This window comes from Copadichromis virginalis, linkage group LG1 (genome assembly GCF_057382275.1).
Source record: "Copadichromis virginalis isolate Kocher_CV1m ecotype Utaka linkage group LG1, C_Virginalis_male_GT1.1, whole genome shotgun sequence".
Taxonomy (NCBI): Eukaryota; Metazoa; Chordata; class Actinopteri; order Cichliformes; family Cichlidae; genus Copadichromis; species Copadichromis virginalis.
This window is the reverse complement of record NC_140618.1, coordinates 4,575,985-4,592,276: the sequence shown is the minus strand read 5'-3', so window position 1 is coordinate 4,592,276 and position 16,292 is coordinate 4,575,985. Positions and strand designations below refer to the sequence as shown.

Genomic DNA, 16,292 nt, shown 5'->3' with positions numbered 1-16,292 from the left:
TGCGTGTGAAGTAGTGCGCATAGTGACCGCAGTGGTAACTGTTGTTGACACTTTGTAACATCAAATAACCTGTGAAAATGAAGGTAAACGTTGTGACAAAATGAAAGTTAAGTTGAAAGATGGGTTTCAAACTTACAGCTCCATCATCACTCAAGCATCCAAGTGTAGAGATTTGTTGTTTTTCTAACTTGGAATACACTGCTTGTTACTTCCATTCAGCAGGATGGAACGATCACAGCTGACTGAGATGACACCTACAGTAGTAGGCAGAGGATGCTGCCTAGTTTATCAGTCTGAGTACAACTGATGACCTTTCACCAGGCTCATATAATTCGAAACAAGGTGCCCGATCTCACTATCGCTCCCTCACTGAATAAGTGGTGGTGCAAGACTATGAAACAGTTTACATCAATTAATCATAAGGTACTTATCTGCAAAATAAAAACGTCAGTGTGCTATGTTCAGTCAGTTGCTTATCCTGCGATGACCTCACAGAACTCACAAATAAAACAGTAGCCTCCATTTAAACTCAATACTCGTAATTTTGTCAGAATCATAGAGATGGTCTTGGGAAAGCTGATGTAGCGCCATTTTTGAACATTTATACGTGAATAAACCCACATTCATTTGCTTTCTGTTTTTTTCTCAATTGAGCTGTCTCCCAGTTTTCTTCCTTTTTCTGCTATTCTTTCCTCTGCTCTCCCTCTCCATTTATTTTTCTCACAGATGGAACTAAGCCAGCCTCAAGGTTTTGGACTGGAGTCCATATTTTCATAGAGTACGCTTTCAACTGCCATTCCCAGTGAGCCCAAACAAGTGGGTTGCCAGATCCATCATGGTTTTAGCTCTCATTATCTGTGAGACTCCCGGCCCCCTCCACTAGCCTTCTGCAGCTGCTGGAACTGAGTGTAGATGAGAGATGAAACGATTAACTCCCATTTTCTGTAATCAGCAGAGAGAACTTGACAGAAGAACCAGTGCAGAAGAGAGAGAATATGGAAATATGTAGCTCGTCCTCCCAATTTCTGTTCTCTCGCTTTGCCCAAAGACCAAAAAAAAAAAAGTCTACAGCCACACATGGTGAAGCAGGAAGACAGATGGAGGGATGGATTATAATGTCTGTATAACTCGTGGCTATCAGAAGTCTTCTGTTGCCATTTTAATTGGAATCCACACGATCCATGCAGCATCTTGATTTCCACTCTTAATTTACAGAGAAAAACACGAAATTATCTCCAGACAAAATGGACCACAATGGTGAGTTCATTAATAGATTAGCTGGCAAGTACTTTGATAATAAATTCATATTTTTTGTGTTTTTTGCAGTTTGTTATGTGTAATTAATTGGAAACCTTTGGATGGGAGCTGCTCTTTTAGCTCTCTGTGTAAATTTATAATAATCATTTTATTATTTCTGTGATTGTATTAGTTGAGCAATTAATTCATTTATCAATGAAATGATCAATACCTTGTAATAGTGTATTAGATGTGATAGTTAACTGTTGGCATGACAAAGACCTATTTGTGAGAGAAATGAATAGTAATTGCCCAATTTGTTTTCATTTAAAATTAATTTGTTTTAACAGCTTTCAGATTAATTAGGCTACGTGCTGGAAGACTGCTACAGATTGTATAGATGAAACCGCTCGTCTCTTTTGCTGATGACTACAGGATATGTAGGGGAAAATAATATATTACCTGTCAAATTTATAAATTATGCTCAGTGGATTATCCTGTGGAAACTTTTCAGACTGCCCATTGAAACTGATTTCTGTTTTTTATTCTGGGCTCTGCTTTAGAGAGAGGGGCTCAGAGTAGAGCTGGTACTCCTTCACATTGAAAGGAGCCAGTTGAGATGGTTTGGGCATCTGACTAGGATGCCTCCTAGACGCCTTCTGGGTTTGGAGTTCTGTGCATGTCCTACCTGCAGGAGGCCAACCCAGGACACGTTGGAGAGATTATTTCCCTCAGCTGTTCTGGGAACATCTCGACGTTTCCCAGACAAACTTAAGAAAATGGATAATGGCGAGTCTTTATTGACGTCGGAATTCAGACAAAAACAAAAGCAAAAAAGAAAGCACTTGTTTTTGTTTTGGTCTCTGCTGTGCTTGGATCCAAGGCAGGTCTGTTTAATGAAATGGTTGATTTAGTGACAACTGGAAAGCAGGTTTGTGTTGAGTGATGGCGAGCAGAGGACATGCATTGTCTTTGACTGAAGTTCTGCAGTAGGGCCAAGCTATATTAAAACCTTGCCTGCTGAAATAGCAGTACTTCAGATATAAATTAAGTTGCTTAGGGGCTTGAAAACTCATTTACTGACTTTATGGTGTGTCTTCAAGGGACATGATAGATTAGGTTGATGACAGCAGTTGATTCTCCCGTTCAGTCACTAAGTAAGGTGTTGGGCCACCACATCCTGCAGAACAGTTTCAGTGAGACTCGGCATTGACTTTACAAACCTCTCGATTGGGGGTCAAGGACTTAGGATTGACTTGAAATTAAATATCTGCTTCTTTTGATTTTGTTGCCATCAACACATAAAAAAGCTAAAACATGAATGAATAAATGAATAAAGTTTTTGATAGGTGAATTAAAATACAGGAAAAGATGTTCAGGCCAAAAAGTATTTTATAGCTAATTCTGTTAAACATTAAGGTAATGAGGTACAAAAGAGTATCACACAGAAGCTAAAGCTTCCAGATAGAGAGGAAGAGGAGCAATAAAAACAATAAGGCACTGGCTCCACATGGGACCAACATACAATCAAAGGTACCTCTGTGGCATACTTTTGACAGAGCCTGCAAAGAGATTTGTAGACTGCCCTAAAGAAGTTGTAGCCGTTTGCTGTCAGCAGGGGGCAGTGTCAAAAGCAACCAATCTGTTGGCTAATTTTCATGTTTGTGCTCTTGTCCGTCCAATAAAAGGATCCAAGATGAAAGCAGCTGTTGTGACATGACAAGTTCCCTTTTGAAGCCTCAACGCAGGCATTTCCGCTGTAGTTTTTGAAACCACGATTTGGCAAACAAGGTGCAAATTAGACTGTGAAATTTTACACTCACTGGCTAATGACTTTCAATCACAAATCCACTAGACTTCTATGGGCTGAAAATCTTCTCGCCCCCACAAGTATTGCCCCCTGGTGGCCATGGAAAATAATGCAGGTTTAGGGCACCTGCAGATTGGCTTCACTTTTCAGACCTGGAAGTTACATCCATCTTTTATACAATCCATGCGGAGCCCCTGCTGCAGAGAAGGACAAAGTTATCACAAAAACAATAGAAAATAGCACAGATCTCACAATACCCTTACATGGAAATCACCCCCAGAACACACAAATTCAAAAGACACGGACAAAATTCCAGAGATGTGCTATAAATTGTCCCTGCTTTTTGTTAATTTCAGTTGAAAGTACCAACTGCTACTGTTGTAACCAAAGTTTTAGCAAAAGTTTACCTCTGATTTTATTTTAATTCTCTTACTCTCATAAATATGTTTCCATTTTAGGAAAAAAAAAGGACATTAATTTTCAAGAAACTGTACAAACAAAAATGCACAACTTTGATTAAGTAAGCTCTGTGGTAAGGAAAAAGACACTGCTTTGGTTTAAGGCTAGGGTTAAGATTTTCTCTGTCAGCTGACATTTTGCTTTTAGCAAAAATAACTGGAATAACATGAGGCTTGAGCTGTGTGTTTGGGACCGACGGCAACTGCATTAGCAAGCTTTCCTCCGAGCACTTGGCTCTGTCTGAACAGCTGTTGCTTAAACGTTTACCGAATAAATGCAGTGACTTTGATATCAGTCCATTTTTTGTGCTAAATGGTGAGGCAAAGGCAAGATGCAAGAGAGACAAGAGGCTGAAGGTTGTAATACCTTCTGAATCCCAGTGCACCTTAATAGGACTTAATAAAGCCAAAGATCACAGACATTACCTCAGCTGAACTGTAAATCGAGCTCTGACGCTTAAACCCACACAAACATCTGCACACATCCAGTGTTTTGGCTTGCACGTGTCTGCCCTTAAGTTAATTAAAGGATTTAGTAGGCTAATTAGTAGATTGTTAAATAGGGGACACATGGTCTTCCTATTGTGCTCCGAGGTTTGCGTCATCTGAGGTATCAAGACTAATCCCTTCTAACTGGAGCAATAGAGAGTAGGTTGTAAACAATAGCTGGTATCACAGTTGGTAAGACAGTCTTAGATCCAGATGGTAAGTAGAGTAATCTCAGGAAGGGATTGACCAATTATTGGCTTTGGGAGGATAATGCTAAGCTTGTGTACTTAATGGAAAATTCATTGAAACAACCCTTTGAACTCTTTAACTAACTTAATTTGATTTATGGTGTGTTATGGAACTATAGTGAGAAAAGCTCTTCACTCATGTAGCAGTAACCTTTCAGGTGTGAAATGTAAAATAAGAATGCATTAATTATACAAAAGCTGAACGTATGAAGACCATAGATGAGAATACATGTTACAGATGGTATGGTTGTCAGTTCCAAAGTGTATCCTTTTGCAGCAAGTTTTATTTATATCACCTTTTAACTTTACCCTTAGGTCCAGGTAAAGAGACACTGTGATGCTCTGTACTATCTGTTCACTTAGGTAATGAGCAGCCAAGCCATATTTGAGGACTGTGCAGTGGCATAAAATGAGACTTGAAATAGAAGACTCGGTCAGGTTATCCTGCCCCAAAAAGGCTCTGAGCGTAACCTTTCAGACCTCTCTGAAGTAGTGAGACCTCATCCAGCACAGGGATTTATTTAAAAAAAAACAAAGGCCTCTCTATAGTGTGTGACAAATATCTTTACATTGGCTTCGCTGTGGGTAACGAATAGGGATGGGTACCGGTGTCCGTTCTGACATAAACGGTAGTAACCAGACCGAAAAGCAGCGCACATTTCGGTGCTTTATTTCGGTGCTTTTTTTTCCTGAGCTGTGATACACTTTAGATTCTAGCCAATCATTTTACGTTTCCGAGGATAGTAGGCGGGTCCAGGTACGTACGTTCTGTTAGAGCAGAGCTACAGATTAAAAATGTCCAAGGCGAAGCGGTCAAAAGTCTGGCTGTACTTCACAGCAAAATATGCAAACTCAGCAGCAACAAGTGCTTTAAGCTGATACTGTGATACTGTCAAAGGAGGTAACACCTGAAATCCGATGAAACACCTGGTGACGCATAGCGTTTTTTTTAAAAGCCCAGAAATGCGCCGTATTTGATAGCTTGCTGCGAGACCTCACACCGAGCACATCTACTGCGGGTGGGTTGCCTGTTATGCAACATCCCCCAAAAACACGAAGAGGAGAGTCCTGGCCCCTAACCCTGCCAGTGTAGCAGAAATGATGACGGATGATGGTGGCAGCAGCCGTTCTTCTCTGCGTGAGTAGCTAATTTACGTTGAGTAGGCTAACCACGTTATTACATTAATGCATGTAAGGTGAACTAGCAAACATCATCATAGCTACATGCGGCTGTCCTCTTGTTTGATGGCAGATACTCCCTTCACCCTGGCTAAAAAGGCTAAAATGACCAAAGAAAAAGTGGAAAACAGTTAAACATGAGAGGTTTAGGACAAAGTTTGTGTTTTTTCCATTGTTTAAGCACTGCTTCCAGCCAAGAGTGATACCATATATGCCCCATAGCTGCAGAAAAGGCTAACATTGTTATATTTTTACAAAAAACAGCTGAACATGAGGTTTTTGGACCAATTTTGTGTTCTCCATTCTTTAAGCACCGGTTTGAGCACCGGCACCGTTTCAAAAGTACCGGTTTGGCACCGGTATCGGATAAAACCTAAACGATACCCATCCCTAGTAACGAACACCAATTATTTCTTCAGTAACCTGAAAAACAATTTCCCATGCATTTGTTATAAGAATCTGTGTATAATGTTTGCAATCGTACTTATATTTAGGTTAGATAAATGCGTTAATGTGTTTTCTTTGCCTTTATATATTTCTTTCAGATTTTGGTCACTGAGGAGGAAGTGTGGGTTTATCAGAACAGACGTTTCCTTGGATGCACATTGCTGATAAGATCAGCGAGACTAAACCTAACCAGTAAATTTATTAAAGTAAAGCATAAAACTAAATCAGTAAGTTCAAAGATGATAAAGTGCCATTTATAGAGTTCGGGGGAAGTTTTCACTGGGTTGTAAACTGTGATCAATTGCCAGAACATTAGTCCAGCAACATATTTTTAATCTATTTTTATTGATGTAAATATGACAATTAACTGTGATATTGATTCCAATTGACATTGGCCAGCATTAGATGATAGCATTGGTTTTCAAATTAGCTGTTGCACTTCTCTGAATGTGTAGTCACTCTAAGTGTTCGTGCAAGCTCATGTGTGCATTTGTTTGAGCTCAGTATTGGCAGTGTGAAGATTTTCAATTATGAGTAGCTTTGCTGGAAGAATAAACAGCGAAACTATTGGCTAACCATTTGTATCATTTGCAATTAGTGTAAGAACTAAAGCGTGATTTTCCTCACTGTCTTGCTCTGTCTCTGTCTCTCATCCCTGGCTTTAATTGGCGTTTTTGTGCAAAAATCTAAAAAGTCACTAAGATGGCAACAGCTTTCCATTCAAGGAGATTATGGATGGAACAGTTACCAGTGAGAGCAAATAGCCTTTAGTAATCCTCGGAGGACATTTAATTAACTGGCCTTCCTTTCAGTTACTTTTTTTTTTCTGTCTTGCTTTCTTAGTCTCTCTCAATCTGTTTCTCCTTTCCTTTTTCTTGCTTATTTTTTTGTCTTACACCATTTGTCTCTTCTTTTTTTTTTCAAAGATGTGAAGGCACAGCCTGTGAGTGTGTGCAGACACACACTCACAGGTATAGCAAAACTCTTTTCTTCAGTGGGTTGAAGGCTGGAGTAGTTAGTTCAGCATGTTAGCACTAAATGAGAGAAAGCGAGAGGAGGGGTAAACTCCACATTATGCTATCAGTACTGTCAGCATAATGTAGAACAGGAGGGGGAGAAGGATGGGGAGAAAATGAGGTAGCAGAGTTAGAAAGGTGCTGATTGAGGTCACCGGAGGAGTGCAGATGAGAAAGGAGGGCTCTCTTTCATTCTTCGGCTGTTAAATTAAGTACCTTCACATTCATATTGACATCTCCAAGCTCACTCATTTATGTAGTGATGTAACATATTTACATATAGACTTAACCTGATTCATCAGTTGCATCATATCCACTTAAAAAAGCCTCTCTGGCTGGTGCTGTACCTTGGCACTTTAAGGCTTCATATGAGTCATAACTGTGTTCTTGTTTCACAGAGATATTAAAGGCTTTTCGACACATTTTATTATGACAGTTTGGTTCCCGTGATGTACTGTTTATCCTTGGTAAGTTGATGTGCTGAAGACATGTGCTTTGCAGTGAATTGGTGTAATTTTTTCATGTAATTGACTTCATAATGCACCCCGCTGCAAAGCAATTCCCCAACAGAAATCTCAGAAGTGTCCCAAGTTGATCCCAAGGATGAGTATTGAGGCTGATCAAGGCATATTTCAGTGATCAGGTCATCCTCAAATAAAGCAGATCTTAATGTGATCCCTTTTTTTATTTTTTATTTCGGCGTATGTTTTCCACCTCGGCCTGCTAGTCTTTCTCTACTGCTCTATATCTAAGTAATAGCCAGTCTCACTGCAAGCACTTTACTTAGAGAGTGAAAACTGTGGTGTGAGTCTGAAAAATTATTTTCTCACAGTGCCCACATTCAGTTGGCATTATATCTACTAGATCAGGAAGTAACAAAACCTGCCTACTCATTAGCCTATTACAACCCGGTGTTTTTAAACGAAAAGCCACCTGGTCTTTGCAATGGTGGCAGGCATTGGAGCAGTATTGCAAGGGGATCTGTATGGCCATCTCTGAGAATGCTCCATCATCTGTTTTCAACAATAATAGGAAGGACTAAAACATTTTTTCATAGTCCTTTGTACCAGAATCTGCCAGAACAGGGTGAAGAGTCCAAATCTGTGAATATTTAGAGTGTTAAATAATGTCATCATTTGATCTGCTGTCAAGGTTACTTGTTAATTTAGTATTTGCCTCGTTTGAAAATAACTCATCCAGGGTAGGAGGCAGACACCAGTGTAGTTCTAGTGTTAGTCCCAACCTTGGATAAATGGGAAGTGTTGCATCAGGAAGGTAATCTGGTATAAAATCTTGGCCAAATAAAACATGCAGATCTAGTGAAAGCATAAGATTGGGTGCCAATTTTGGAACTGTGGTAGTGGTAGTATGTGAGGGTGGTGCAGGACGTGTATGATGACAGACAGACAGTGGTGACGTGTGTGGTTGTGAGTAACAGATGGTTTAAGTTGGGGTGTGATTACGTTATGAACTTGCTCTGCTTGTTTGTAATGATGATGGTCAGGTTAACAGATGAAGAAAGGGCAAGAGTCTCTTTGGACTATAATGTTTGCAGACAACATTGTGATCTGTAAATAGAATAGGGAGCAAGTGGAAGAGAACCTTTAGAGGTGGAGGTATACTCTGGAGAGGGCAGGATACATGTATTCATGTTTATTCATTCGTAGTTCTTGTTCTGCTCTTTAGCCTACGTGAGCTCACGGCTCCAGCACATGAACTAGTTTAACTCTTCAGTTTGCCCCACCTGACCAATATTAGCTAGTTACTGATATATTAGTATTGGCAGTTTACATGATTTTAACCACCCTTTCATTGTGTTATGAGTTTTGATGTTCCATAGTCTGTCCACCAGAGCACATTATGAAACTTCCATGTTTCCAGTGCCACAAACACAACAACCTGCTGACTACCAGCTAACTACACAGTAAAATCAGTATCTGTATATGTGAATCGACCGTAAAAGTCCTCAATCGGTGGAGCTTGACCTGAATCATATCACGGACTGACGCAACAGCTGTCCACACTCTCAAAAGGGAAGCGGGAATGGCAGTCAGTGCTCATTAGCAGTGATCGAACTTTGAAAATAAGAGCACGGGGATTTTATGCTTTGGTATTTTTTGTCTGTAAATATAAAGTGATTGTGGGAGTAACTTTAACTTACCACAGACATAACATTAGTATGAATTTGAGTCCATTTTTTAATGAAGCCATCACTAATGATGCTGTTTTGCCTTTTCTTTTGTATGCCAATTTGTGTGTTTTTTTTTTTTTGTTTTGGGTTTTTTTTTTTAAGCTTCAAAAGTCAAATAGTGAAAAGGGCTGCACGACATTACAGCAGAGAATCGCAACTTTTGTTCAACTTTGACCACAGTTTCTGGTTTTGGTTCATGTTAATTGAGTCGTGTTATGATCAGAAGACAAACACACACAGCTACCATTTTTCATTAGGGGGTGATTGACTCTACATATTCTGTATGTGGTCTGAGAACAAGATGAGATGAAAGCACTGTGGCAGAATGAAATTTAGAAATCCTTGGACTAGGTTGGTGGGCATGGAAAAGCCTTCTATGGCACTGTTAGTAATTGCAGGTCCCACTGTTTCTAGGAATTGCAACATGTCATTAGATCCACTAAGATGCATTAGTGATGGGGATGGCAATAGCACCATGCTGTATCTCCCAATGTTCTCCTTTAGCCACTAATCCACTGATGATTGTTATTAGTGAGAAAGGCGTGTGCATGTGTAAGATGCATTCAGGCACAATGCTCTGTATATTAGCTTGGTGATTTATTGTCTTGGATGTGCTATCCCTTTTTCTCAAAGCTGCATTGTCCTTTTTCCAATTAATTTTGAATCTGTTATGACCTCGAAGACGAAGGAAGAGAAAGAGATTATCAACAAATACACGGATTGAACCACAAAATCAAGTGGTATGCTATATATTTTGGGGGGGCGATATGGCTGCTTTATTTTGCTCTTCTGTCGTCTTTTGATGTCTTCTTATATTTTTCTTTGTAACACCCCCCGTCATCTCTAATGCCACTGATTTATGCAATTGCTTTTTCGTGCTTTTCTTTTTTCTGTCTCTACTTAATTCTTCCATCTTCCACTTTTCGTTGTTCTGCTGTTTCTATAACAACCGCAGGGTCATTTTTCAGTCTCTGCGCTTCACTCTTAATCCTGTTCATGCGACACTCGGCTCTTATTTTCTTGCTGCTTTTTCCTGCTGCGCTCTATATATTGCTTGATTACACCCTCTCGTTCTGAAAATATATTTAAATCTTAATGTCTTTTTCTCTGTATCTTCTGTCTGTCCACTTTGCATTATTCGGTGCACAGTCATACGTGCAAAGGACTTTTCTCACCTCGCTACTTGTTTTTGTGACGCCAAATAGGAATTAGAAATTTTTTTTACAGCAGGTATCAAAGCAGACACAAATGACAGCAAGTCTTTGGCTCCAGCCCTGAAATTACTCCTCTGCTTCCCTGCTGTGATCAGCTAGCACTGATGTGTGCTGTGCGTTTGTGGGTGGAAGGGTGGGTGTATTGATGAGGACTGTACGGGACCTCGCTGTGTTTTACCACTGTCACTATGATTGCTGTTTACTGTGGATGCAGATTGCACGGCACTGATTATGATTACTAGTTGAAATGTGAAGATGGCCTCTGCAGTTTCTTTTGGATTAAATTTCCATTGTCTGTTGTTCACATGGGACATTCAAGAAGGGAACAGAGGGAGATGACAGCTTAATATAAGAAAGTGTAACTGAATAAGATGATTTTTGTATTTATTTGTTTGATTTATGTGTCTGAACATGGCTTTTGCTTAAGCCTTAGTTACACCAATCTGAAATGTATAAGCTTCAAACCTCTTAATTATAACTGTAAGTACAATGTAAATAGTTTATAATAGTATGGGGTGTCTATGAAGAAGTCACTATTAAAGAAATAAAGCCAAGAGACAAGGCTGAGATATTCCAGATTAGACAAGAACAGGATTGAAAATGAGTGGCAACAAGTGTCATTGAGTAATGAACCCAAATTGTGACATTTTTTGTGTCAAATTGTCATCAGTATGTGCAGAGGACGTCAGGACAGAGGTATACCAATGAGAGTCTGCCAGCTTTGGAGGCTTGGACATGATTACAAATAAAATTGAATTGAATTGTTTGGATCTTGATTTTGGTTAGTGGTGTTAGGGAGCTTTTCAAAATTGAAAGAATTACGAGAACAGACGACGATGATACCAAACACCCTTCAATGCAGTAAAAGCATACACAGCCATGGATTGGCCGCCCCAGAGCCTGGACCTCTATATTTCTGAAGCTGTATGAGGTCATTATGACAGAGAACAAAACAAAAGGCAGAAACATCCAAAGAACATCTTTGAATGTTCTTCAAGAAGCCTGGGGAACTCTTCCTGAAGACTACTAAGAACTTGTAAGAAAGCTTGTCTCAGAAATTTCAGGCCGTGATGAAGAATCAAAGTGGTCATAACAAGAATTGATTGTTTTTGCCTTACATCTCCATAAATTTGTCTACATATATTTTAATAATTAGATGCACCTGTTTCTCATGTTCTTAGCAACATATAGAGAAATCAGTGCTATCTCGAGACTGTAGTATTATAGTATTATGAAGTATTACTGATTAATCTATACCTTTTTTTTGTTTGTTATGTAAAAAAAAAGAAAAAAGTTTAATTCCATTTAAATAAATAATACTAAAAACACATGCTGATGATTTCTGGATATCAATCTTCTGGATATCCGTTAAGTGCATCAACATGCTGGTCAGCAGAGGTTGGGCAAGAAAATGAATGAGCTAGATTGATGATGACAGAATAGATTTTAACAGCGTGGGAAAGTGGACATAACCTAGCAGCCTTAACTGACTATATACAAGAACCTTATTAAATTAAGTTAATAATGAGTTTACTTTTGTGTTTTTTACATAAAATGATTCATACTTTAAGTAATGCCATTTAATTATACATTTAATAAATTGTGCATATATGTCTGATTCTAATTAAATAACAAATCATTTAATCAATTTATTTTTGGCACTTTTGGCATTCATTAGACCAAATTGATAAAGTGAAATTGATTGAATTTGACCTGAGCCAGTTAGTCTGCAGCACTTATTGGAAAGACAACTGTGTTTCCGTCTGAGTTATTAGTGGTTGGTAAAACAGAAGGCTGAATGTCTGGTTTTCTTTGGAGTCAGTGGTTATGAAAGAAAAGAGCAGCAGTCAGAAGACAGAAATGAACTAAATAAATACATACTAATGAAGGAACCTAGCCAATGGCTGTGCCTTCGTGGCGTAAGACTACATGAAACATTAACCTAAAAGAAGTAAATTATAATATGTAAATGTAACCAACAAAAAAATGAGATAAAATGGGACTAGCTCTGAAAAGATTTTATTAATGCTCAATTATTCATCTTCTTGTGTGTTTCTCACGTTTAGTCTTTAGTGTTTCATCTAGGCTAACAGATGGGTAATGAGGTCAGCTGCCCTTCTTCTGTTTTATATATACGTGTACATATGTGTGTGAGAGAGAGCCTCAGTGTGATCATTTTAAATCATTCAGCTATCAATAACATTGCAAGCTGCATTCATAAACTGTGTGTGATGCACAGGCACAGCTACCTGCTAATTAGTGCTAAGTAACTAGCTCGGTTTCACTCTCCAAAACTGAAGCACATACTTTTTGGATGCTTTGTACCCCACAGCAAATTATATTATTTGTCACATACTTCTGTTAAAAATGCTCCACAAATCACCACAACCAGAGGACCAGTTCACTGGAGGTGAGACCCAGCAGACGGCTACCTGGTTCTGTCGTCTATGTTACCTCATCTGACAATCAAAATTTTATCAGTATCCAAATAAATAAATTGCTGTAGTAATAGAGCCAGAAACTGTTTTCTGTACCAACCTGTATACTTGCTTTTAATTCTGTTACTCTAAGTTGGGCATTTTAACATGGGAGTCATTTTTTGGCAATTTTTCAGCCCCAGAGGTTGGTTTTAGATTAATTAACACTTCCTGGAAGGCGTCATCACACTTACACCAGGATAATAAGTTGTCATAAACACTCTTCTTCTCTCCAGTCTGTCTTCTGCTGTTCATCTCCATGGTCATCGCTACCCTTTACCTCTCTCACACACAGACACACACACACAGTGACAGTAGAGGATGCGCAACCATAGCTGAGTGTAAAATGCAGCTGAGACACTCAGATTGAGCTGCAATGAAACAAGGGCAAATAAATTACATAAATGTATGTTTATGCTTGTTGCCCTTTGTTCGTTACAGGGAGCTTCTTGGTATGGAAATACTCCACTGCATATTTTAAACCTAGTATTTGACTTCAACTAAAACTGCCTTCTTATTTTCCTTGTTCTCTAGGTCCAGAGTGGTACTTGGTCAGAGTGGAGTTAACGGTGACGGATGTAAATGACAACATCCCAGAATGGAGCATGGTTCCTGCTCCCTACCTTGCTGTGGTTTCCCCTGATGCCTCTGCAGGTTCCCTGGTCTACAAGCTCTTTGCTGAGGATGGAGATGAAGGCAACAATGGTGAAGTGGAGTACTTTTTGTCTGACGGTAGGTTAAATTGCTTCTTCTTTTTTTGCCTGCATAGTGTGTTAAAGATCAGGTTGACTGTTTACAGCGTCACAACAATCACAAAACAGGGAGGCAATAATGTGACGGAGGAGCTATGGAAGTGACAAGCTAACAGTAAGCAGCTAATAGCAAACATACAACTGCATTATTATATGAATCTTGTGTTTTTGTGTACTTTTGCAGTTTTTATATTTGGTGGTTTTCTTAAGGTCCAGTGCATTTGACCTCGCAAGGCCACCATAGCCGACAGCTATGAGGGATTTCCGTAGTAGACAGCAAACCGCAGAGCATTTGGCTTTTCACTAATCACACTGAAAAAAGTAGACAAATTATATGCAAAACCTTTGAACAAAGAGGCATTTGTTGGTGTTGGCATTTTTAATAAAACAAAAGTCTCAGTTGCATAAATCATTTGCTTGATTTAAAATGTTTTGTTGTTTTGATCAGTGCTTTTTTTTAATGTTCTGTATGGTGCAGACTCAAGTATCCACTCTCTTTGAGCTGTTGCCCTCTGCAGTGCTGAGTTTTATGCGCACACGATTCTCCAGTGTCTTGTCTGGTTTTTTTCCACTGTGCAAAATAATTGCTTTTGTTATTGTCTGCTTTGTAATGATTTCTTGTCTCTGTTTTAGAATCTGTTTAAAAAGATGATTTTTCAATTTTCCTCATGGGGATGCATTGGAATAAACTGACTGAAAATTATAAGAAAAAACATAGACATATTATTGTTAATATCTATGCTAAACTTTTCAATTTAAATGCTCAATCCCACCTCTCAAAGTTTAACTTCTAAAAATGCAGTATATTTTGGATCAAGGTCTTATTGAATCCTGTTATTCTGAATACAGGTCATGAATTTTAACACCCCAGTTCCTGTGGTTTTTGCATTTTCCTCTCAGCAACTTTGAATACTGATTGTCCAGTCATCTTTTTTTATTGGTGAATGCTTAGCATGCACTTAAATATTTCTGACAACTTTTGAAAGCAACTTTTGTGCAAAGTGTTTTGCCCTGTGGTCCTTTTCACTGGATGATCTCTGTTGTTGTGTGTTGCCTTATTTGCTTATCTTGTCTTTGGTGTATTACCCTTCTGTATATGATCAAACAAATCGTCCCCAGGTGGTGATGGTCGTTTTGAAGTGGACAGGAAGACTGGCCAGGTACGAACTACGGGCCTTCCCCTGCAGCGGGACAGGGAATACCTGCTGACAGTGGTGGCTGCTGACCGGCTGGGCAGCCGCAGTGCTCCTGCTGTCATCTCTGTGGTTGCTGGACCCCGGCCACCACAGTTTACCAATGCCTCCTTCACTATTGCAATACCAGAAAACACCCCTGAAGGACAACCGTGAGTTTACACACATTCATCCACTGAAATCCCTTACAGGACATCTACATGAAACAATATACATGACATTGACTACACACACACACATCTGCTGTTTTCCTTTCACTATACCATGATTAATATTCATGATGAAAAATATTACTATGTGTCTAAAACGACACAATCATGATGGGCATTTAAGTAAGTAAGTAAGTAAACTTTATTTATTAAGAGCTTTTCACAGACAGGCAATCACAAAGCGCTGTACACAAATATTAAAATTAACAATAAAATCAATAGACATTATATACAATGTAAAAGATCAAATGTAAATAATGTAAAAAAAATATAAAATATGTAGATCAACAAAAGGCTTGCTTGAACAGAAGAGTTTTTAACTGTTTTTTAAAAGCAAACGTAATTGTAGTGGTAAACTGTTCCACAGCCTTGGTGCAACAGACTGAAAGGCTCTGTCCCCTTTTGTCTTCAATCGTGTACGGGGAACAACTAAGAGACTCTGAGTCTGTGAGCGGAGATGACGAGCAGCAGTGTATTTTAAAATGGTAAATGGTAAATGGCCTGCATTTGTATAGCGCTTTTCTAGTCCATAGGACCCCAAAGCGCTTTACACTACATTCAGTCATTCACCCATTCACACACACATTCACACACTGGTGATGGCAGCTACATTGTAGCCACAGCTGCCCTGGGGCGCACTGACAGAGGCAAGGCTGCCGGACACTGGCGCCACCGGGCCCTCTGACCACCAAAAAAGAAGCTTGGATAAGTAATCTGGAGCCTGGCCATTTAGTGCTCTGTATGTTAAAACAAGAATTTTAAAGCGAATTCTAAACTCTATTGGGAGCCAATGTAAAGAATATAAGATGTGTATGTTTAATGTGTACACTTTTATTTATTTATTCTTAGATACTTGTGTTTTACAGACTAAATCCATACTGTGGCTCATTTAGCCTTTAGCATGTGTAGCACAGTAATAGGATTACCTTTAAATATTTATTTGCATACACAGTAAGAATAGGTAGTCATCGACATTTCTGCAGTCGCATTCTTAGCAGAAAGCTCTCTCTGGTGCCACATAGGGCTGTAACTTTTTCCATCATCTATCATCATCAGTGAGCATTAAACTTGTCATTGTACCAATCACAAAATAGAAATATTATCTTCTGTGCAACTCAGTGATGAAAAATATAGCTTTGCTAAATATATGTTTAGATAAACTTAAATATCCTTAAAATTAAAAAATGTCGACCATGGCATTAGTTGAGTTGAGTTGAGCTCAGCTGCAATCCTGACAGATCAGCTCATCTCGATGCCAGCCAACATCAGCTTTTCTCAGCTAATACCCTTCAATACATCCACTTATAAAGGGCTCTCGATTAATGTTTCTTTAGCCTGGCTTGAGGTAATGTCCATCTGTAAGCTGCTTTGCA

At 39.0% G+C, this 16,292-nt stretch overlaps 1 protein-coding gene across 1 annotated transcript in view; it reads left to right on the top strand.

Annotated features, from left to right (window-relative positions):
* LOC146718174 (neural-cadherin) overlaps positions 1–16,292 on the top strand; it is a 333,699-nt gene that overhangs the window by 67,115 nt on the left and 250,292 nt on the right. Inside the window, exons 2-3 of the mRNA XM_085431334.1 lie at positions 13,300–13,497; positions 14,637–14,862. Coding sequence (XP_085287460.1) covers positions 13,300–13,497; positions 14,637–14,862 — 424 coding nt within the window. The remainder of the gene's footprint in view (positions 1–13,299; positions 13,498–14,636; positions 14,863–16,292) is intronic.